Source organism: Cebidichthys violaceus, unplaced genomic scaffold (assembly GCF_023349555.1).
Source record: "Cebidichthys violaceus isolate CVI_PGR_0920_01 unplaced genomic scaffold, fCebVio1.0.p SCAF_21, whole genome shotgun sequence".
Classification (NCBI taxonomy): Eukaryota; Metazoa; Chordata; class Actinopteri; order Perciformes; family Stichaeidae; genus Cebidichthys; species Cebidichthys violaceus.
In genome coordinates this window covers 2,046,059-2,071,526 of record NW_027176384.1, presented here as the reverse complement: position 1 = coordinate 2,071,526, position 25,468 = coordinate 2,046,059, and the positions used below count along the sequence as shown (strand labels likewise).

General features: G+C 42.4%; 1 protein-coding gene across 4 annotated transcripts in view; it reads right to left on the bottom strand.

Annotated features, from left to right (window-relative positions):
- Positions 1 to 25,468, bottom strand: part of celsr1a (cadherin EGF LAG seven-pass G-type receptor 1a) — an 85,006-nt gene that overhangs the window by 20,481 nt on the left and 39,057 nt on the right. For all 4 annotated transcript variants that reach the window (XM_068716880.1, XM_068716879.1, XM_068716882.1 and 1 more), the window contains exons 6-14: positions 24,429 to 24,517; positions 6,685 to 6,842; positions 4,991 to 5,154; positions 4,653 to 4,778; positions 1,616 to 1,782; positions 1,276 to 1,461; positions 1,076 to 1,189; positions 766 to 940; positions 526 to 667 (exon numbers count right to left, since the gene is read on the bottom strand). In XM_068716880.1, coding sequence (XP_068572981.1) covers positions 526 to 667; positions 766 to 940; positions 1,076 to 1,189; positions 1,276 to 1,461; positions 1,616 to 1,782; positions 4,653 to 4,778; positions 4,991 to 5,154; positions 6,685 to 6,842; positions 24,429 to 24,517 — 1,321 coding nt within the window. The remainder of the gene's footprint in view (positions 1 to 525; positions 668 to 765; positions 941 to 1,075; positions 1,190 to 1,275; positions 1,462 to 1,615; positions 1,783 to 4,652; positions 4,779 to 4,990; positions 5,155 to 6,684; positions 6,843 to 24,428; positions 24,518 to 25,468) is intronic.

The window sequence follows — 25,468 nt, the reverse complement described above, 5'->3', positions numbered from 1 at the left end:
CTGATCTTTCACCTCTCTTTCCCTCACACACACAGGCACACATACACTATCAAGCTCAGATTACTGACTAATAAAGCTGCTCTGAAAGACTCAGGACATTGGCAACATTACAAAAAGAGCAAGAGCCTAACATAACTAAAGGAGATTAGTGTGCTTTGTCAGTTTTTTAGCCTGCTTCATTTTTTAACATCTGGATACAAATTATGGTCTTGGGGTGAGCTTTTAGCATGCAAAGCTAACTATTTGGAAATGCAGCTAAATATGCAATCTAAAGTAAAGCTCTAAAAGGTACAACTTTTAGACCATAAACCAGCCTCTGAAGTGAATATTACTAAGTGCTACTGGCTCAACGTCTGCAGAATTGCTGCCGCTTTATGGCACAATAAAGTGCAATAAAGATAAAGTTTCTTCAAATGATAGAAGGTGAAAATCCAACATCTAACGTATTGAAAAATGTGAGTTTGTTTAACCATAACTGTTAAAAAAAAACACACACACACACACAGAGAGGGGACGGGAGCTTACTTGTTTTCACAGTACTGGCCATAGTGGTTCGGTCCACATTCACAGGTGTAGCCGTGGGAGGAGCTTGGTTTGCGAGCGCAAGTGGAAACATGTTCGCAAGGGTTGAGCTGGCAAGCATCCACACACTCCTTCCCAAAATGACCTGCAGGACAAAGACAAAAGCGTGAGGAATGACACTCAAACTTAACCGAGCGGTATTAAGAGTTTAACTGGAGTCTATGTTGTTTGTGTATATATTACCTGGGTCACAGACACAGGTGTGCGTGCTCCAGTCATCGCTGCAGTGGCTGTTCTGGGGGCAGATGTTGGAGTCGCAAGGGTCAGCCAGGTCGCAGCCGTCTTCCACACGGATCTTCAGGCCCTGAGCCATGTTCACGTTGGCCACATTGGTGGACGTCTCGCCCATACGCACTCCCTAATGGAGGGCACACATTGATGATGAAGAAGAAGAAGCAGGACAAGAGGAAAGGGAAAAAACAGAAGGAAGAAGTGGTCCAGGAAAATAGAAAACTACTGTTACACTTCTTTCGAAATGTGAAAATACACTTACCTGTATGCAGCCAACAAATCCTTTTCTGACATGGTTTCCCTCTCCAGGCAAACCTCCTACATGAAGAGTTTGCAGCTTCAATCCTGGGAGGTCATTACCGAGCTCTACTGACTTCTGCTTAAAAAAAATAAAAATAATGAGAACTCTTTTTCTTGAAAACTTGTGTACATCCATGTTAAGTTGTGATGTCATTTGCCTACCTGATACATATCGTAGTCCAGGGACACATGAGCCATGTATTTGATGTCCTTGCCGTCTTTGCCGCTTCTCAGCTCCACGAGCAGGTGGTGCCACTCCCCGTCATTAACACGCACTTGTGGGAAGCTCAGCGACGCCAGCAGCTGCTCCCTCAGAAACACCTCCATACGAATCTGCTGCTCACTCACCTGAATGCCGGGGAAGACTGTTATCATTTCCATTCAGAACGTATTCTCGACTGCGGAGGAATTAAGTCCAAAAAAAGATCCCAATATATGCTGACGACGATGACATTTTCGCTGACAACAATTTGTTGACATTGTGCCATGTACTGTGTCTCACCATGAGGTTGATGGTGGAGTGGGCTCCGGCGTTGGCCTGCATCAGGGTGCCAGCGGGCTGCCTGGTGCGGAACATGAGGCCCATGTACCAGGGAACAGCTACGGTAATGTCCGTCTCGCTCCAGGAGACCAGCGCCTGGCCGTCGAAGAACTGAGGAGATGGCATCACTGGACAGGGACAAGCCGGGAGGAGGAGAAAGGGGAAAACATCATTAGTGTTTAGAATTTTAAGGACAGATCTGTGCCACATTTATATTGAAGCAGGTTTTATTCCAATTAACATGTTAGATGACTGCTGAGAAGCAATGGTCTACAGGTCAGGTTTCACATAGATCTGCGTGAACAGAAAAAAAAGGAGATGTTCCTCTGCTGCACATGACGCTAAAAATTTCAGAGTTTCAATATCAGCCATAACAGCTAATTGATCAATCATGTCCAACATAATTATCCTCCTCAGTAAAACAGAGAGTTCAAAGATGTGAAAACAAACAGCATCCATGTCTTTGGCCGTGGTCACGCTTGTCTTCTAAATGCAACTTTTGTCATGCGATCATGCCACGACACATTAACTTTCAAGTCCGTACGCTCTGAGATTGGAACATGCTGGCATTGGGATCCGATCAGCCTGATCACATGCCGAGGAGGCCTGGCCAGTGTCCAGTGTGGACCCACATATGTGGACAAAGCTGAGTTTCAATCTGGCGCATCTAATCATGAACATTGCACTGAAAAGACAAGTGTAACCATGGGCTTTTGTGACATGAGGGTAGAAGGAAAAGTAGTCTTTATTTTGAGGAACACTTAGAGTAACAACACCACTCTTATGAGATTGTCACATTTTAGTTTTACTGTAATTTACTTGAATAAATATGGCTTTAGAACTTCAACGCATTGAGTGGCTTCAGAATTTAGTTTGCTGTGCTGAATCGTGATATTCGGCTGATTACGATCACTTTTGTTTTGAATTTCATGTGATAATTACTCATTTATGTCTCAGGATTACTTCAGTAATTCTTAGACAAACATTTAATTTCTAGAGACATTCTGTAAATCCACAGAAACCCCGACAGACATGACACACTACAATGCATAAGCTCCTGTTGATGCTGAAAGAGAGATCAAGAAACAGTCACGCAAACACACTTAAGACACACACACGGCAAGGGTCCACCTTTCAGCACAACGTACAGTGAAGTGCTTCCTCCTGTATAATCTACAGCATAAACCCTGTATGTTCTCGGTTCCCCCGGGGCACATATTTCAACAGAAGCTTTCGCAAATACACACATACACAAGCTGTAATTATGAGACAAAGCACATATTTGTTAGTGGTAACCACTAGCTACAGTGGCTTTAGTCCGACTACTTTACCAAAGGTAAGGTCATACATAGAGTAAAAAAAAAAAAATCCCCAAAAACAGCCACTCCTAGTTTCTGATTTACTGACACAAAGGTGCTTTAAGCCAAATGTGAACAGGTTAGCATACTCCATCAGGATGCAAACATGCTCACACATTCTGCACTCTGCTAACATTCTTCTGTTTAGCAGGTTTTTATTTATCATCAGGTTCACCATCTACGTTTAGCCTGTTAGCGTGCCATAATTAAATATTATTTACTATGCTAAACCTCATATTTTCTTACAGTAGTATTAAGAGATTGAGCACAAATCTTTTATGCAGCGCTAATCTCGGCCCTTAAATTGTGCATGGATCAGAGGGAGGTTCACACGGTTCTGTAAAAAGCTACATTTTGCCGATAGGAGAGCGGGCACAGTGGCGCTTTGACATCCAAAGTCTGCAGCCAAGTCCAACTGAGAATCATAATGTCTCACCTGAACAACTTTCACACTTTCCTGACAAATATTAACTATATTAACCAGGTATGTTGACTATAAACAAATCCTCAATTATTGCAACAGCTTGTTTAACAGCAATACAGAGATTCAAATACTTGTCATAACAAGCTACTGCAACCCATACAGAAGCAAATATTTTCCAGTATACAGCATGCTTATATTTAGCCCGACTGTAATCTGCTTTAAGTTAACGTGACAGAACTCATTCCTTGTCTTTTTCTTTTTTTTTTTTAAATGAAATCTGATGTGATCTGGAATTCAGTCTTTTCATGTCCGTCCAGTCTGGATGATTTTGGCACAATAACAAATCTCTTGTTTCTCACGTGGCAGCAAGGTGTGCGACGCCTCAAACCAAATGTGTCAACAAGCAGCGGAGCGGCCAAAACCTTTATCCTAGCTTGCTGTGATCCTGGCCCAGTTCAGATAGTGGATACTGGGGCCTGGCGCTGGCTAGGCGGCGACCTTACAGACGAGGGGGGGTGGGGGGGTGAGGAGAGGAATTCACACCTTCACTCATTGTTTGGAAGCTCGCCCTGAAGGAGCAAATCAAAGTTCTCTCCTTACCGTAGAAGAACATGAGATGGTGTTTTGGAGTGTAAATAAAAACACTGTAGGAAAGATGTGATGCTTTTACGCTTCCTCAGCTAACAAGGAAACACTGCCAAATTTTGAATCTCTCACTATCTATCTATCTATAAGTGTTGTATATAGGTCAGCACCAGAGTAACATGAGGTGGGATCAGAAACACACAGGGGACAGCCATTGGATCAGCGTGTGTGTGTGTTTTTGTCTCATCCTTTGTCTGGGTTTTGATGAGCGAGTCACAGTTGGTTCTTGTCCTTAAACTCCAAACCTGAGGCCATGTTTAGTGTCTGTACAGTAGTGAGCAGAGGCTTCACTGTGAATCTCCATTGTGGCTGCTGCATGAGTCAGACTGAGTCAGGGGAGGCGCTCCTTATCCCATTTGATCTCCCAAGCACAAACCATTTCCTAGATGTCCTTGAGATCACACACACACACACACTGTGCACTTACAGTAGGTAAACACAGACGCTCACAGGAAGAGCATGTAGACGCAGGCACATTTGGCCAAAGACACACCTGTATATGAATGCATATGTTAACGCAGAGACGTAGTTACAGGCGCTTTTTTGACTACATCACGATTCTTCTTCTTACCTTGTTCACAATTCTTGCCTCCGTAGCCGGTTGGGCAGTCGCAGCTGTAGGTGTCCCACTTGCTGACACACACTCCTCCGTTCTGGCACAGGTCGTTCATGCAAAAGTTTTTCTTCGCCGGACAACCTTGACATTAAACACATAATAATCAATATGTTTGTGCAATGTAAGCATCTGTTTACGGGCTGCAAAAACACTGGAAAAAAATGCAAATTTTAGCTCCCTGCTAACTATTTAATTTAAAGGAGCAAATGCAAAGCATTAGGGTTTTACTCTTCTGCAAGTTTTTTTATTCAGCATTAAATTAGGCTGTTTCGTTGACATGTAGCATGTCCAACCTGCTTCGGTGCCGTTGTTAGCGACGTAGCTGGCCATGTCGATGGGTTTGCTGTCGATGCTGAGGTTTCTCATGCAGCCCACAAAGTCTCTGTTCCACACCGGGAAGGCCTCGGGTAGGTTGGGAACGCCGCCGAGCAGCAGCGGCCCCGTCAAGTCCAGAGACCTGCAGACGACACAAACAGAAAATGTATCAGAGCAAAATCCAAATGTAAAAAAAAAAAATATAGATGGAGATATGTAACCCATATTTTGACTGCTTGTGAATAAATATTACAAATAATAACAATGATGTTCAGGATTGTTCATTTCTATTCTACTTCATCTGTGACAGCCCGCTGATGCTCCAGAGTTTAGACCTAAAGGGCGATTGAGGTGAAGCATAAAGCCGTTAGCGTGACTGTTATTTCTGAAATAAGTTTCCAGGGTTTTAACCTGTCACAAGGCAAACTGCTGCCATCACCATGACCAAGTCAGGTTCCACATAGTAGGTCATGATAGAAGCTGCTTACACCTCCAGCCTCTGAAACACTCAACATCAAACCCCAAAGTGCTGTAAGGGACTTAATCTAATGCAATGCTAAACCGATGCATGTCGTGTGCATACAGCACAAACAATGATGTGTAGTCAGGAGCATGGGAAGCTTATTCAAAGACTCTTTGAGGAAGTAAATACACAAATGGAAATCTGATGTAGTTTTAGAGCCATGAACTGCAATAGTTCTTTGGAGATCTGTATCACCTCAAAATAACCCATCAAGAATATGTTTGTTTATCAATAATGCGACCTGATGGATAGCTTACTAGGACTGATATTTGTTTTCAAGATGAAGCATTTCAATTCTATTTAAATTGCAACAGATAATGTTTTTGCATTGTTTTTATTTTTCATTTAGTCAAGCGTCTAATCAAAAAACAAGAAAAATGTGTAGAATTAAAATAATAAAATATCTAGTTTCTATCTATTAGAAGAATTCACATGATAAATTGTGGGTGCAAGAAGTGAATCCAACCCTCTACATGCTTTCCAAGTATATTTCTCAGGTTTACCTTCCCTCTAAACAGTGCTGCTCTGTGCCTCAATCACACGTCAATTGTCCACAACAAATCTCCAGGCGTTTGCTAGTTTGCATCACATTACACACCAGCGTAACGTGTATATATATATATATATATCTGTATATTCCAGCCCTACACAGTTTAGGTATCCAAACGCCTCTCAGCTTCTGTGACCTGTGCAACGAGTTCCTGAAGGAATGTAACCTCATTAACTCCTCTTTGAAGCTCTCTCTGTTCCCCACCCTCTGCAAACTAAATGTGTCTCAGCATGCTAGCTCTCCATTAGACTCATTAAAAAAAAAAAAAGTCTCACGCTACAAACATACAAATTCATTACTGTGCGGGAATCACACAGTAAGTCCGATTAAGCCCGTGCTTTTGGGCGTCTAAGGCCGTGTCTGACAGCAGAAAGGCCATGAGGATGAACACTCAGATTAAAAGACAAAAAGGTGGAGAGGGTTGTAGGATGAGAGTTGTGTAATCTGTTGTGATGAAGCCCCAAAGGTACAACATATACCTATTAGTCTGACTAGTTTGCGTGCGTTGGATGGATTGGAGGTAATTTGATGTAATGTGATTATTGATAAGACCTGAAGAGAGAAAGATTAGTGAAAGAGAAAGAAAGACTCCAGCTTACTTCTTCTGTCCGGTCTGGGTGCCTTGGGCGGCACAGGAGTAGTTGCCAATCTGCTTTCCGAAACGAATCGCCATGGAGATGTCACAGTCGTCTACCGCAACCACGGCTATCTTTTCTCCAGAGGGTCCATGAGGGACGCCGAGACGCCCGATGTTTGGCTGAAAGAATAAAACAAAATACAGGTCGCATCTAGTTATTCCACAGAAATTACATGTTAGGATCCAGGTATCTAAGGATTTGCTGCATCAGTAATTCCACTTTTGCTACACGGGGTACTTGGAAAGATTGTGGAGCAGCTTAAGTAATTGGATTTAAAAACGTGATATGTCAATGTACTGAGTCAGCTATAACACATGATCACAACAGTTTGGGACCAAGTGCATGAAAAAAAACAGGAAAGCTAGCAAGCAGAGAAGCATGGAGAAACAGTCGGCTAAAAGTACTGGATGAATTGTTTAAAAGGATAGCTGAGTTTAATAAATAAACAGTTGAAATAGTTAGCTAAAAGTAATTGTTAAATGTTTAAAATAGATAGCATAAGCTAAAGGCAGTGGATAGATAGTTAAAATAAATAGCTAAAAGCTAAAACGAATGGATAAATGGTTAAAATACATAGCCAAAAGCTAAAGGTAGTTGATGAATGGTTAAAAAAGCTAAAAACTAAAAGGTAATGTATAAATAGTTGAAATTGTTAATATCAGTGACATGTGGTGAGGTTCGTGGCTGGTGAGGCACTGACACTACATAAGTGTCAGATTTACAAGTATATGAACCCAATAGAGTAGCTTAAATCACCATTCAATTGGCAGCTTGCACATTGACTACTGGTTGTTTTTCATATCAGCATTATTTACACACACATAGGCAAGGTAAATATTTGATTCCACCGGGAGCGTGTGCGCTGCGATCTGCCCCACCGATCTGCCCCACCGGGAGCGTTTCAGAAGCGGAGCGCTCGCGGGCACCACCCGCGAACATCGTGAGATTCCGCGATAATCTGTGTAACAACCACGGATGTATGAAGAGAACAACAAACACATAAAAGGTTACTTTACCTGTCCGACGTTGAATTGCTGTTGATTTGTTCATATTTCCTTGTTTTTTGAGACTTTTTAAAGCTTGGATATAGAATCTTACATTTTTGTGGTCAAAGCAAAATATAAGAAGAAGAAGAGAAGTGTAGAAGAAGAGCAACGACAGAACAAGCATAAACCCGACCCGTGGGCTCTCACACGCCCTCTTCTTTGAGGGAGAGTAGCGTTTGCCTCTCTGTGCTTTTTCACTGCGGTTTAATGTCAGATCAGAAACACTAAATATGTTCTACACAGACGTGAAATACATTACCTATTCTATGGAAAGAAAGGACATATAATAAAAGTGTCTACAAATATTACAGTGGTGACAAACAATGAGAAAGCAAAAGACACGCGCTCAACCCAGTTTGTGAGGGATTCACAATCTGAGGTGAGGCACAGCTCGTCACTGCCTCACCTCACGTGTCTCCTCTCTGTTTGAACAGGACATGCGCTAATTCAGTGATTTTGATAATGAAAATGCTTGAAATTAATGGAATCATACAGAAATTACATTTATAGCACAGATCAGGAGAGACATATTCATATTTATTTTATTTTAGCATTATTTGTTTTTTCTCCTCCCCTGACCGCACGTCCCTGTAATAGATAAATGATTAAATAACATAGTGGATCAATTGTTTAGCTTATTGGCAGTAAAGCAAATGCAAACTTAAACAAACCGACTTAAATACTGACATTTCAATTGCATGAAAGAATATTGTAACATCCCCTTTTATATCATTATGAGTTAAATAATATCCTGTTTAAAAACAGTACAAATGAACACATGTATAACATGACGGGTGGTGTCGATAAAGGGGTGGATACCTAAATGTATCTGACGTCTACAAGTATTTCTGATAAAAAATGTTGCGAACACTGCTCTACACTACATGGAATCTCATTTATTGTCTCCTTTTACCCACCGAGTGGTATTTTCTACAGTGTATTGTCATGCTAAATCTTAACTGACGGAATTTAGCGAAAACTTTTAATGCTTGATTTATTTCTTTATTTCTTTTTATTCAATAGAAGAAACTTGGCCGAGCTTTGGTGCTCGATCAGTGCAGGTCAGAGCAACACAAACAATGTCTGTCTGACTTTAGACGACTTGGAGCAGAAGTGTGCAGGCCTCTCTTGGCTTAAGATGACAAAAAGCCCATTGTGTGCATTAGCTTGCACCTAATGATTACAAAGTAGGCTAATTCCTCCATCAAGGCCAGTGGCCGACAAATGTTGATCTGAGAAAATGTGGATCAGCTTAGAAAATCAGGCCACCAAATCGCTTTAGTTTTTGTAATGTCTAACCTGAGACCGAAGTTCAATGGAGCGTTTTACTTCACAATGGAGGCCTTGGAACGGGAAGCAGAAGGAATTTGAGGACTTCAATATAAAAATGTTTCCACCAATTAAATAACAGCTCTTTTCATAGCTAAAGATATGAGCCACTTTCAGACATAAAAGGAATAAGTCTTTAAACCAATAAAGTTGATATGGAATTTTCAACATACTTAGAGTCAAATGACAGATTATATTCTCGCTGTGAGTAGCTTAAAATAGATAAAGAATGATTAGTTACCTCTCTCTCTGCTATCTGTCTGGGGAGAATGGTAACTCTCATGACTATAACAACACACAACAAAGGGACTACAGATCTTAGATCTGATCGCAGTGCAGTGTTTGCATAAGGCACCTAGGCTGTTTAGAGGTATGGCAATTTGAGCGATAGCAGGAGAGACTTTCAAACCACTTCAGTGGCGCATTAACGGTACACAGCTCAAACTAAGGGACGGAGTTCTAGAATAAATTATTCATTGTAGTCATGTCGAAAGAGAGTCACGCATAGCGAGATGCTGGGTGTGTGCATGTGTCTATCTGCTTCATAAATAGGATTAGAGTAATGAGATACTGGTGGGGCAGAGACTCTGCAAACAAAGGAAAAGGGGAAAAATAGAAAAGAGGGAAGTGGACTGACCAGAAATAAGAGACCGAAAGAGAAAGACAAAAGAGAAACTGGTGGATGGGTAAAAAAACATGAGCAACAGAGGGCGGCAGTGTCTTCTATTTTAGCTCAGGTGGGCTCTGGTCCGGGCATATTTTCCAGCCCACGGGGAGTTTATCGCTGCCACTCCCTTCAACATGTCCCCGTTTCCACTGATTCCACCAAAAAACACCTTCACACTTTCCATACAGACAAACAGGAAGGCCAACTGAACAGCACTGCACCTCTGACGCCACTGCTGTTTTCTTTGTTCTTCACTTCTAATCTCATCTGTCTATTTTTTTTTTCTCACTCACACACAAGTTGTGGGAGCATTTGATCCCCTTCCTGTGGAAGTGTGACAATAGAAAGAAGCCATGTCAGGCATGGTCAAGGAGCAAGGCATCATGGGTAAAAATAATATGCAACTATTTCGACAACTGGCTGACCGCTAAAGTGATTTTTAATGTAAAAAAGGCAGAAAATGCTGGTTTCAGCCTCTCAAATTATTATTAAATTGATATTTTCTGACAATTTTATAAATGATTTGTCAATTTTTCTTGAAAATAATTGGAAGATTAATTGTTAGTTGCAGCCCTAATCCAAGATGCAAACATCAACACATATTTTTTGCTGTCTTTTTAAATAACTTATTGGATTTTGTTCTTCACAACACTCAAAAGTAAACTAATAAAATATTGAAGGTTAATTAGGATTGAAAGTTATTATATTTATTGGGATTAAATTATACTGAGCCAGGTTCATGCTGGCCACTACACTCTAGGACTGTTTTGCATATGTCTGTCTGCGTCAGTACCCTATAATCACCTTGTATGTGGAGCATGTATAGCAATCATGATAGTAGGAAACCACACCCCTGTCGCTGGCACCCGGCCAGCCGCCCCTCTGCACTGTACCTGCAGGTGCAACTTGTGTTACACCCCTTCTTTCCACCTTTACCTCCCAACATCACCGTCGAGACTAAAGACATCCACAGTTCCACTCAGCCAACGTGTGAACAAGGAAACTGTTTCTTGTCTCCAACAGTTGGTTGAAGTGGCATAGTTCAAATCAGAAAGGTAGGAGGGGCCTATTTGAAAACCGTCATGTTTTATTGCATCGTCATGTTATGTTATGTTGGATTCAAACGTGGAATTGCCACGACAGCGGCCTGCAGCGGAACGCTGCACTTTGGGGAATGTGCGTCAAAGCTGCGCAGATGTGGAAATAAATTCGGAAATGTGGCCAAATGTCTATGAAATGTCCCTGATAATCAGGACCTTTGATGCATCACCCTGCTGTGTGTTACGCACGAACGTCTTCTGTGATCGAGGGACTTGCTCCAGTGAGTGAGAAGGAAAAACAATTCAGGTTTTGTGAAGCTGAAGTGAAGCTGTAAGAAATGTTGGCACCGTGCAGCCAGCAGCAGGACAACAATGACGACCTCGACACAAATAACCACAGTGTTCAAAGATGCATAACAGCGGTGAAGGAAAGAACAATAAAAGGGGCAAAAGAGCAGAGAATAAACGGCCATCGTCGTCTTCTATATGACCAAATTCACAGCAGAGAACAGAAGTTGAAAACACCACAGTGACTGAACAATATGCAGTGTAAGTGTGTTATATTGTAGTTAGATAAAACTGCCCCTGGGGAGGAACGCTTTCTTCTATAAACCTGATCAAGGGACCAGCTTTGCTTCATATCCTCATGTTTACATCTTTCCTGTCTATCTTCTTTTAATATCGTACACAAAACTACAATTTATGCATCATAAATATCGTTTGAGGCCAGATTTGATGAAACAAAGTTACGAAAGTAAAGAAGAAATTCTCCATTCCTTCTTTCATCAATCAATATCAATATGCATGGGACATGATTTGGATATTGATGAATGTATTTTCCAAAATGTTGAACTATTCCAAAACAAATGTTGGTCAAACGATGTCCCAAATGACTTTTCAAACCAGTGGAGAGAAGAAAACCAGAGGGGAAGTATGATAACTTGAAACCTTTTCAAGGGCAACAAAAAGGTAATTTGTCTGATAGAGGAAATCCCTCACTCAGTGACTCTTCTAACAGAGGAATCTGTAGCTATGCCGATTACGATCTTATCATCTCTTTTGAGTTCAGTCGAGCGAGGAGGGGATGGGATAAAGACAGGAAGCAACGCAAAGGAGAGAAAGAGAGAGAGAGGGAGAGAGAGAGAGAGAGAGAGAGAGAGAGAGAGAGAGAGAGAGAGAGAGAGAGAGAGAGAGAGAGAGATGCCCAGATATCGTACATAATGGACCCGCAACCCAACAGTCTCAGGGGTAGCAGCTGTTACATGTGCTGCTCACTCACAGGCCGACGTGTATGTGCACACCGCGTAAGTGCTGCGTGTATTTAGGGTCTCCATGTAATGTGTAGGGGATAAAGGAACATTAACGCAGCTGTTGGAACATGACTGATCCAGGCTCATACCTACGCTTCCCACGCTGCACATCTTTTACACACAAACTCCTACTGAAATGGAAGAACAATGCCAATGCATCTTTATTTTTCGGATACTGTTTGCGTTGAATAATACCACATTTCCAAAGCCTGGTCATGTAGGTATTCTGTCATTTTATTTGCTGTGAGCCCACAGGGTTTATTTTGAATATTGAACCATGTCCTTTGCTTTAAAACATTATAAACTCCCTTTTTAAATTCTTGCACTGGATGTCATGTCCTAAATTGAACATTTGTGTTCAGTCAGTGTCTGTATATGGTTTCAGGCTTCGTTCTGACCCCTGGTTTTGAAGAGCACTCGGCCCTCACATTGAGGTGCCCCATGAGAGTCTCTCGTTTACCCTCCGCCCGACTCCGGGCTGTTGAAGATTCGTCTCTCTCACTAAGGTGTCGTCTCCAGGGGCGATAGGCTTGCCGCCGCCATGGCAACGCACTTGATCCCCGCAGCTAGCCACAAAGACGAGGAGGGCAGAGGACGCGAGCAGACGGAGGCCTGAAACGCGGCGAAAAACACACACTTTCGCCCGACAGGACTACACCCCTTTCCACACACAGACGCAGGACATGGATCCTCCAAAGAGCACAAACACACACACACACTGTCCCTCCGTTCCACCAACATACACACTAACACCTCTATTACCATCGGGCTGCCTGTCAAAGCCGACATGATAACTCAACCGGCCCTGCGGCCGGGAAAAAGAGCCTTGCTGCAAAGATTGAGTTACATGCAAAACATAGTTCGACAGCTTAGTCGGAAAACACCTCAAACTCTGTCAAAACGAGCAACTAATGGCCAGTAAATATGTGTGTGAGTGTGTGTGTGTGTGTGTGTGTGTGTGTGTGTGTGTGAGAGTGTGTGTGCGTAAAGGGTGGGATAGAGGGAATACTCCGTGGTGATTGTGTGTTTGGGGACTATGAGAAGGATGTCTGCAAATTGTGTTTAAGCGTGAGTGTTGAGTGAGCAAGAGGCAAGCTTGTTTGTGTGTGTGTGTGTGTGTGTGTGTGTGTGTGTGTGTGTGTGTGTGTGTGTGTGTGTGTGTGTGTGTGTGTGTGTGAGGCAGGAAGTGGCTAGCGGAGCTGCAGACGGCCTTGTGGCCCATTCTGATAATAAAGGAAGGAGGGCGCACGCGGTTTTATTTTATTTGGGCTCGCCTGAGGAAATGCCATTGTTTCTCCGACTCCTGGATGAAAATTACACTTGATGGATATTTGAAAAAGTCCGGATGCTTTAAGGTGCACGTGCATTTGTGTACGCTGTGTAACTCTTGGAGTAACCACAAGTAAAGACCAAACATGTTTTTATTATCATAAAGTATCTATAAACTGGAGCCAAAATAAAGATGGGCATATACCCAACATCAGTATCTCTTTTCGAAGTTTGTGTGTGTGTATGTGTGTGTGTGTGTGTGTTTTGGCCCTGTCATGCACAGGCTAATGTGTCCCACCTTCCCTCTGCCAGCAACAGACTCTGTCATGTCCACATTACCTCACCTGCCCTCTGGCTGTGTAAACCTAGAAGTGTGAATTATTCAAACACACACACACAGTGAGTTCCCAGAGGCTTTCCACTGGGCTACGGCGTCCCGCGTTCAAGCTTATAAGTTACTGCTGTCTTCATCGTCTCATCACACTTCTATCTATCAGCGTAACAGACGGGCAGCGGCCATTGTTGGCTCGTGGCTTTCAAGCAGCAAAACAAATGCGGGAACGACACATACACTGAGGAAAAGGTAACTGTATCCCATTTGGAACGGCTTGAGAAAATTCCTTTTACAACGCGACAAACATGGCCAGCTGCCTGCACACTGACATCAATGGGATTACCTTCTGATTGAACGCTTTTCAACGGCTCGTTAGAGCATATTTTACAGGGAGGTTTTGTCTCTTTGACTTATTTTGCATGATTAATCTTAAGATTTTTTTTTTTCTTTCTTTTAGATCCAGTGCATTGGATAAGTTTAGTCTTGAGGATTTGAGGAAGAATCCGTTTCGTTGCAGTTTTGCATTTGAAATCACAATTTTCCTGGTAATGAAACAGGAATGCCATGTTGTTACCACTTTTTTAGCTCGCTAACACAATGAGGGCAGTTTAAATTATGAAGTTTTTGATGCTGCTATGTTGCAACATTTAGTTGTCAAAGCTCATACCATGCGATACAATTGTACAGACATACGGTATGTGTCATTAGCAACAAATAATGCAAAAGCTGAAGGGAGGAAAAAAATCTTGTTTCCAAACAAAATTCTTGAGTGGTGAAAGTTTATCCTTAAAGCAATAGACATTGTTTTCCAGTCATTTCTTACTTACTCCCAAAGACAAATGAAAAGATCATGTTATGAGAGTGTTATCAACTTTTTCATCTAAAAAATTTAATAAATATATAAATATAAAAAAATCAAATGTGCTTCTGTGGCAGTAAAATATTCCTGGAATATTATCTTTAATCCCTTTAAATTCAAAATGCAAAACATGTATCTACTGTAGATCTGACCTCTGATACAGCAGCTGCTGTACAGTGACCATCTCACCATTATCTAAACAGCCTTGTAGAGAGCACGACATAAAGCAATTAAGGATCACTAGGAGTTATGCTAATGCTTAGCAGTAAAAGCAGTGGCACAATAAAACTCAACTTGATAGGGATCATATAAGGGATAGCTAAGGGATTCACATTAGTGGAAAGAGATAAGATGAGGAGACAGAGAGACGCAAGAGGACGAGGAGGAGGAGGACGCTTCGGTGCCAGGAGTGTAGAGTGGTTATAAACTAGATGGATGTGTTCTCTCTCTCAACTTCATTTTTATCTCTCTATTTTTCTCGCCCCCAAAATTCCACTGTCCGTCTGTCTCTCTCAACTTTAATAAGAGGTTTAGTTCATGCTAGGTGAAGTGTGTGAAATTCCCTCCTTTCAGTGACACACACACTCCCTTACATCACGGGGGAGCGATGGAGAAATGTCAAAATGAGAGACGGTGAAGACTGTCTGTAGTGACAGATTTATCAGATTTGTCTTCATTCCTCAATGACACACTGCTGTACACATCTGCTACACACTGCATCCTAACAACAGGTAACTCATTCATCCTGACGAACACACACATGAATGTCAGCAGATAGAGGTTCTACCGATGTGGGTCGTAACATCTGCGTCGAGACCCCCCCCCCCCCCCCCCCCCTCGTCTTTATATGCTATGTGGATTCAATCACCTCCTTTTCGATTCAGAAGCTGAGCTTTTCTCTACCTGTAGCTCGAGGCTAACTAGCTAACCTGTCCTTAGGCTGGAACCGGTATATCCCAGGTAACTAGCTCGCAGCAATTGAGGCCCGTTTAGCTAGTTAGCCTTGAGCTGTAGCCGTAGGTAGAGAATATCTATGCTTTTCCAAAGCGAGAAGAGGTCACTGAATGACACGGTGTCAGCATGACGTAAGCTATTCATAAAGGCGAAGACCACCAAAGTAGGGTAGGGTTTAAATGAATATGTGAGAGAGAACTGGGGTTACACAAATAACTTGATTTTACTCGTCAATGTCCATTATCTTTAACTTATATATGTATATATATATATGTATATATATATATATATATATATATATATATATATGTGCTGTATTCAATCATGAAGCCCAAATTATGTGATGATTCACATAATTTGTGATGAAGGCACATTTCATGCCTACATCACCTAAATCAAAGTAGCTTTACCGTTCGATGCAAAATATCTAAATTCCTTATAATATGATGATAATATTATTGAATATTTTTACTGTTTTTATTGACTTATCCAAAACTATTAACCCTGCCACACACACACACACTCACACACACCCAAATACATTCTAAAAGAAGGTGGCTCCAACAGCCACAGGTGCAGAAGCCTCAAACTAGGCGTGACCAATATTCAACCGATTTATCTCTATTATTTATCTAATTATCCAATTAATACCAACCACTAAGGCACATTAGGGATCTTAGCGTAACAGAAAAGAAGCTTAAGAATACGATCCAAACCGTAATCCCTTAAACTAAACTGCAGCCGTGTGGGCCTCGAGATACTTGTTGTCCGTGCTCATTACAAGAGCCATCTCGGACGATTTTGTGAACGTTGTTAATCCTCCCTGACAGAATTGAATGCTCTAGCCCACCAGGCTGCTGCCAAGGAAAACACAATGCTCACTGGGTGTCTACCAACCTGTCTGTCTTCCTGCCAAGGCTTAGACATGTTTAGCTCACCTGAACGAACCTCAAAGGAGGAAGCCAAGGAAGGCTGTTACTGTGTCATTTCTACTTATACTGGTCTATTTTAGATATGAGGAGCTTCTCCAGTAGAGGACCACAAGGCTGATATATAACGCACTTACTGTCCCAAAACCTGTCCCTACCTGCTTCACAAAAAGAGACCCTGACCTCTGTCTCCTGTTAGTGATTTAGTTTAAAAGAACTTCAGTGGGAGAGCAACGACATGCAACACCAGGCCGAAGCCGAAAAGGAATGTTTTGTAGATTACACTATGGAGTAATGTTTTGATGAATGGGTCCCTGATTTGTTTATAGGTTCAACGAAGAAGTCAAATACAGGCGAGAAAATAAAGTCAAGTCACACCTCCAACTACCAAGTCCACACACCTTCTAGGGCCAAACTAAACCAGAAAACCAACCCAAAATCCACTACATCCTCTTCATTAGTCCAGGCCAGACCATAGCTAGACTAAATCAGAGCGAACACCCGAGTGTTAGAGGCCATGTAACCTCTGTGTATCTAAGGTTAGCATGTACAGTAGAGTTAGTCCAGTAGACCGTACTAGAAGCAGAGCGGGGACTACGTGAGACCACGGGGGGAAGAAAGAGCACCAGTGGGGACTAGGCTAGAGGTCAGAGGTTACCTCCTTCTGATTGAGCTCCAGCCAGGCAGTATAGAGCGGGAGCCGCAGAGCCCCACTGGAGTCCACCAGACTCCCCCCGTCCTGGGAGAGAGACACCATGAGAGAGAGACACCTCGTTAGACCTGCAGCCCACAACCAAGCCACGTCACTATATGTGTGTGTGTGTGTGTGTGTGTGTGTGTGTGTGTGTGTGTGTGTGTGTGTTATGTTGTCATGTTTATGCATGTTTGTGCACTGAAGTCTGTTTCTCCGATGATAAAACTGGGGTAGGCAGTATATGTTTGGTATCAATGGCCAACAATTCCATAATAACCTTTCCTGGAAACCGCCTACACTGGGGAAGGACTTGAATTACAATATGCTGAAAGGTTCTTATGGAATTTTTGCTCAATGATGGCAAACATAAACTGCCCTCCCCCAGCGTTAACACCCATGAATATACAGCGCGCGGCAGAAGAAATATGAAGACAGACATCGCTGTGTGCATGTACTGTATGTGTGTGTACAGACGCATGCCTGCTGAAATGTCTGCGGTTGGATTTGCTACCAGCCAGTTTGCCAGCGATAACGACATCCAAAGTAAAACATGATTCCTTCCTGCCCACTTCAAACACACCTCTCCCACCACCTCACACAATAGGCCACAACTCATGCACTGCCGCCTTCGGACAAAGATGTCTCTGGCAGATTTATATCACGCTGAAAAATACTACGCTATGAATTTACAGCAGGAAAAACACAGGGAACGAGCATATGAAAGCCCAAAACCAGCCTCCACATGTCAAACCTCACTGACACAAAGCATGGATTTTACAAGTATGTTTACATGTTGCAGTACTAGATAAATATGTGCTATAATAATGATAATAAGTGATTAAAAGCACTTAACGATGTGTCTCCTTTACTTTAAATGGTCACGGTTACAGTATGATGCCTTGTAATTAGTAAAAGAATTGTTCCTGGTACTTAAATGCAATGTGTGGGTTTATGTGTGATGATAACCTTAACTGCTTGACGTCTGGGGAAACCTGCGTCAAGAAGAACAAAGAATAACACGGCCCCTTCCTCTAAAAACACACCCTGCCGGGGAATGTAGGGTCTGGGGCTTCACCTCAAAAAATAACTACTTAACCTCAAAAAGCACAAACATGCACCCGTGTCTGTACAGAAACAGACAATGTCTGCACATCCCTATGCACAGCTGATGCAGTGTGTGTGTGTGTGTGTGTGTGTGTGTGTGTGTGTGTGTGGGTGCGTGTGTGTGTGTGTGTGTGTGTGTGTGTGTGTGTGTGTTTCGCCATGACACAGTCACACACCTAATAAGGCATGCGTCTTTACGGCCACCCAGGAAATCCACATGTGGCCTCGAATATTAGCAATAAAACTGCAACACAAGGACATGGATGGCAACTCTAAAACCACTCCAAAGAGCAATTATCCACTGTGTGCATGTCTAGAAGACTGTGTGTGTGTGTGTGTGTGTGTGTGTGTGTGTGTGTGTGTATGTGTGTGTGTGTGTGTGTGTTTGACTGCTTATCAGTTTGTCCTGGAAACCCAATAAACTCTGGAACATCAACAATGAGACAGAGGGAGAATATAGAGAAGAGGGTAGCAGCTATTTATTTAACAGCACAGATTGAGATAACTGTGCAGAGCAGTTCCCCCTGATGACGACCGTTGAGAAAAACTCAATTTGAAACATGTAGATTTTGCATCTGTAATGCATGACAATGTCCTGGGAAATTGTGGCTTTGACTCCATCCAACTGGTCCACTTAGGCTTAGTCGTTACCCGCAGCTCAATCAACAACAAATATCATCACCTTTTACTAACCACTGTTCTAACCATGTAGCACCGGTGCTATGTAAAACGGTGGTCGACTGTTACTACTACAAAAAATCACATGAATATGAACATGTAATATAACATATCAATATATTAGACTCAGTTAAAGTGGTCATTTTCAAAAAGGTTGCCCAACGGTAAAATTAATCAAGCTAAAAGGCACGAGAGAATATGGAACCCAAACCGTGGCTACTTTTGGGAGCAGCAGAAACAAGCTATAAATGCAACATTTTGACAAGATATTAAAACGTATCAACACTAGCATTTATTTAAAGTGGTGTTTTTGTCCTGCTGATGGATGTAAGTCCAGTATTAGCTCACCTTTTAGCTCTGTTTTTGGTCTCCACCCACTCCTGTATAAAATATCTGGCTATGACTATGTTCACCAGCTAGCCGCTAACGGCTGTCTGTCTGCTGTTTAGTGCTGGGCAGGTAGTGTGCAGTGGATTTGTCCGAGCTTTTTTGCTAAAAATGATACAGGTGAACCAGAATAGAAAATTTGTGGGCCGTAAAACCAAAACATTGACCTGAAAGATTGGTAGAAAGCTCTGTAGAGCTGAAGGGAACCGCAGAATTCTCTGTGGGGTTCCTTACTACAACTGACCCCTTTTCGCATACACCTACTCACATGATCAATTGTTTCTATAAAAATATTTAATACAGCAGCTTTACAAAAATATGATTAGCCTTAAAAGCCTAAAAGCGTTAAAAGTTTTGGAAATATTGCAGCAAGACCTGTCTTCATTTGAGTTAACCAACAGCTTTCCAAATACAGCTGAGTGGTTAAGTTGCAAAAAAGACACACACAGCATATTTAAAAAGTACTTTGAGCTATGCTGTGAAGTCATTTGCACGTATGTTCTGATGCTTAAAGTCCTGCCCTGCAAACAGCACCAGAGTGAGAGCCAGGGAGGAGCGGCAGAAGCAGAAAGAGTGAACTTTTGGTGCTTGCTGGTGATAAGAGCCAGCTAAGCCTGTCTGGGAATGCCGTCTACACACCCGAGCCGTAAATATCATAGCTCATATTAGCCAGTGTAACACTATTAAACCTGTCGAACATCGAGCCTGTGTGCAGCGAGAGGCATCATTATGAAAATGCTGGAAACACAGGGGCATGTCATGTCAGTAGTCATGCTACGCTTCGCTGAATTTGGCAGCATATGGATGGATCACATGGAACTTAATTATAGTTTATTCATAGCTGTGGTTTACACTTAATTGGTGTTTCAATCATACGCATTTTTTCATACTCTTGTTTAAAGATAGCCAGTGAAACATGAACGCAAGTGTGATTGATATTCCTGCGAGTTCCGTCTTGTTTTCATGCTTGTGAAATCATACCAACCAAAAATACAAACTCTGCCTGGAACTGCAGGCTTATGGGAATGGATCAGATGGGACGCAGACACAAAGTCACATTTCTGGTCACCACCAAATTAAAAGGGTTTAGATCATGGAGTTTGACATGCAACACCCACTATATAATCACTGTGCCTGTTTTTTTTGCAAACCATTTGTACCTCAAGGTTCATTTAGCTTTCAACTGCACCCCACACTCTTGGAGCGTGGACCTTGAGCTAAAATGTTCCTGTCAGACTACTATTTCTAAGGTCATGAATCAACCTTCACGTTCATTTATATGGTTTCTTTCAAGGCAAAAACCTTTCAAATGGAACTATTTTGGTGAGATTATGGCTGTGGTTATGGTAAAGTTCAATGGAAATATAATAAATCAAGCCTTCCTTGTCTATTCTGCATCTATTCTATCCTGATGTAATCCATGCAGGTGGCTTGGCAGACATAATCATGGTACAACTGACATCCTGCCCAGCGTCCAGCTAAATCACATCATGTCCTGCAACAAGAGACGTCATTTCCTGTAGTTAGCACACATCAAAACCCAAGACAAAACCTCCTGCTGCTCCAGGAATACCCATCTACGTGCTTCATCTGTGCATTTGTGTGTTTCCTGTTTTGATTTGCCTCGCTGAGACGGTCAACTATCCTTGAGACTCTGCACCAAGGAATTCAAAAAATGTCTTTATCCTTCTACTTCTATTGTGTAACATCCCTAATAGCGGTACGGACATATGCACATTTTCAAAAAAACACACACGCACACCCTCAGAGTAGCTCTCCATTTGTCTGCCCCCCCCCCACAGATGCAAACACACGCACAGACAGCTTTTCCAACCGACCCAGATCCCTGCAACAATGGCATGTCCATGTCTGTTGTCATGCCAACCCTCCCCCGACCTTTGACCTGTGTTTTTTAGCAGAGGCACCCTGGTTCTTCTGAAGAGAGCAGCAGCAGATTTTAAATAGGGGGCACCCATAAAACCCTGCACAACTTCAACCGCGTCATCATCTGACCCAGTAAATCACCGTCTGTTCGTGCATGTGCGTGTGTGGTGTGAGTGGGCCGTTGGGACCGTTGACAAAACAACTGGGGGCTCGTGCGGGACAAACAACCCTGGATTGGGCTGCACCAGCTATTTGTGACAGTACAGTGTTACTTGGTATCTTTCCTTGGTTTCTTAATAACTACAAGCTAGTTTCAAACTAGTGATTCGGGGTGCACCATTAAAATATGTCTTAGGTAATAAAAACTTCAGTGATGTCAAAATGAGTTAGCTTGTAATCATCTGTAGCTCTGTTCAATCAAAGACAACCATAAAAAGAAAGTCACAAGCGTCACAAGTTGTAACATAACTGCCAAATAACAACAGTTTAAAGGGGCACACTACTTTGTTTTACTAGGCAGTATGCAGTACACACATACTGATTGAGTATGTAGTAGGCAGTACGTTAGTATGTGGGCTTTGTTTAGTGGAATTAAGTTAGTGGAATAATGTTTTGTTGTTTGCAGTATATTGTGTTATTTTTGTGAAATACAATATACAATACAACATCTTTAATAAACAACGTTTTTATCAAGTGATCAACCTCTTCTTCGAAACGGGTCATAACTTCTATTAAAAGCTAACATTAGATTTGTCATTTAGTATAGTTAGCTACACAGTTACCTGGCAGCTATAGGTTGTAGATATTATATTAACTATATAATCTCTACATAAGAACTTGTTAGTTCACTTATAACTAGGCTACCTACGTCTCAACTTAACTGGAGCGACTAAAGTCTATCAATCATCCGTCGCCACTTTGACCAAATCTCTCCATTCATGATGGCTAAAGCCCCTCGGAAAGCTCCCAGAAAGATAACACATGGTCGGAGACGGAACATTATTTATGTGTGTTTGCATGACATGAATCTGGATTACATCACGGTTTGAGAACTGGGCTCTGATCTTCTTTCTAGTCTCTATCTGTGCTATGCAAGCAATGCTACCTACGCACATATGTGTGTGTGCGACTTCCATTCGCTTCATCCATGCATTCACATGTCAACACATCTGATCTATTGGGAGAACAGTAACTGCTTTCTGCCATATACATTTCCACTGAGCCCTCCAGCAACTGATGTGGCATTAACTTACCATCAGTCAGTCCGACTTCTGATCATTCGACGCATGAAGAAAAGCTGACCTCGTGTCAGCGCTACAGTCGGCCTCGGGATAATTTCACGGAATGTGTCACCAGCTTTGCAAATCACTGGTCTGTATTAAGACTGGCATTGGTTCTTTACACGCTACGTAATAACTCTAGGATACATACTCATGATACTGGGGTAATACATGTGTGTGTGTCTGTTTGTGTACTTGTATCTGCCCGTCACAGAAGCGAAGCGTAAGCCTGTGGGATCAGCAACGCCAAATAAATCAGAAAAGTAAACTTGCGCGGTACTTGAACAAAGCAGGAAATCTGTTCATATGTGGAAATTAATCTCTTGTCGCCATGGAGACATCCCTACAAATACCAGACAACCGAATAGACAAACAGAACAAAGACATCTTCAGTGCGTACAGACTGCAAATAATACCTGTGGTAGTTAAGGGGCTTGCAGCAACGTTAACAGAGCACTACATGGTTTTTAAGCTATTGTCTCTAGCATCATAAAGGCTGTGCTGTTAAACAGACACACTCACTAAATACACCTCAAACAATAGATACACATGTGACCCAGCGGCTAACATGGTACAGTACGGTAGCCTGATTATTCACCTTTCATGAAAACGCTCCTGTCAGGGCTCACACGTATGCTATGGGCTCTATAGCCGGTCGCAAGAAAGGGGTGAACAGCCTGTGAAATGTGAGAAGGTGTGCATTGTGGGCTAGCGTTAGGCCAAGAAGCACGGTGCAAAACACAGGTGCTGCTGAAATACGACGCTGGAAGTCTTGGGTCAGACCGGGGATGCTCCGGCGTTCAGCGTCGGATACATGAAGGACGAGCCAGAGGGGGATACAGGGAATGAATAGAGGGATCGATGTCTTTTGTCAGAGCATGTCATTGCACATGCATACCAGTTAGCATATTAGCTTTGAAAGGCTATGTGTCACATGTCCACAAGGCTTGTATTGATTAGCCTCACTTAGGGAAGACGGCAAATTAATCGCTGTTACGACTTCAAATGGGTCAAAGTGATCTTTAACCAAGCAAAGCCATACTATAACTCAGCTTTCATACGTACTATTTCTACTACCGTAGACCACAGACAAAGTTAATTTGAGGGAAAACTTCCCATGCAGATAGAAATGATTGGATCTACATGCATCTTGTTTCCTGTCTGGTTATGTGATAAGAACAATGCCCACAGGCTCTGGAAGTTTGTTGGAAGTTAACACCAGCACTTGACTGCAATGTAGGCCCTTCTAATACAATATTACAACAGAAACATGAGCCAGGTGGTGAAATAATCGTCGTCTCTCGTGTGGGATTGGACTTCGCACGGAAGCAAGAGGAATATCATGGGAACGTCTTGAAACACTTAACATGTCTCGCGGTTAAACAAAATTAAATGAAAGAAATCCTTTTGTCAGCGATTAAGATTCACTTAAGATAGTGACATCATGCAAGAATCCCTACATATGTAGACGATCTGCCCTTCGACTGAGAATGTATAGTTGAGCTCGAAAATACCGTAGATTAACTTTTGGCCCGATGAAGCTGCAGCCAGGCCCCTGCACTTCTTTAAGATGAGCTGTACCATAATTCAGTGTTGAAGGGCTAAGGCAGAGGGTTGATCCGGTTTCAGTGTTAACGTCATTAGTCAAACCTGCACTGTCTGACTCGGCAGCCTCAAAGAAAAGCCACATTTTATACATGTTGCTCCCACAATACAACTCCTGAACTTCTAAATACTGGCTAAGTATGATCTTGATGGGCTTTGCGTTTTAAGGGGGGAAAAAAATGCAACATTCACATTGATATTTCTACATTACAAACGCTCCAGAGCAAACTCTGAAGGGTCAGCGTCTCGTGCTTTACCCCCTATCTCGCGTTTGTCAAGTGCAATTTTCACCGGAGGAGGAGGAGCAGCGGTTGATCGAGTGATTGAGTTCCTTACCTTGTTGTAGTAATGGAGCTGGACAGAGTGCCACTGGCCGTCACTGACCCCGCCTGGGATGTAGGGAGACACTGTGGTCTTTGTCTCACCTGGATGGGGAAGGGAAGGAGGGAGAAAAAGGAGAGAGGGTGGAGGTTAAACCAGTGCCAGTGGGATGTAAGGTAGGGGAGAGGAATTGAGAGAGGGAATAGGGAGAAAAGGTAGGATGGAAAATTTAAAAAGTTGAAGAAGCGGAACATTCCCTTGATCCATTCTGGTAAACAGCAAAAGTAAATTCTGAATAGAATGTAATATAAAAGGTTGAGCGCAGCTGCTTCTGAATGCTCACATGACTTTCTACATCTCTCAACATATTCCACAGGTTATTGATAAGTTACCTTTAAAAGCACACTTAACATAGACACACACACCATGATCATAAATCAATTATGAAAGCCAGTATTAATCTGTAGTATCAATGGTTCCTCAGTGAGAAGATTGCGTGGCACAATGGCACCAGATTTACTGAGGGTTTACTCTGTTTGTCAAGGGCAGGAGCAGTCTGCGCAGGAATCCACTGCTCCGGAAATCAGCTAACAGCAACACTCGCAACTAATGAGTGTGTGTGTGTGTGTGTGTGTTTGTTTGAGAGAGAAGGTTAATAAGTGATGGCTCAGTTATCTGGGTGTACACGTGAGAAGAAGGAAGAAAAGTGTGTGGAAATGATCGTGTGTACTACTTCACCACTATTTGTTTTTACTGTGCTACATAAAGAAAAATATTGAAAGAGAGGCTCTCCTCCCACTCTTCTCATTAAGCATGACTCATAATTTGAGTATTTAATTTGATGAGTCATACATTCTACATTTAGTCACATTTCAGATTTGTAGTGGGGCACAAGAACTTGGCTCCCCTCCCGAACGGGCTTCACCCAACATAATCACACTGAGCTGGTTTCCTCCCCGTATGGAACCATGGGAAAGTAGGCCTGCTCGAAAAACAACAGTCGCCAGCCCAGAGAGCCCAATCTGTTTGATCTGCTCTCCAACAGTTGCCAGTTT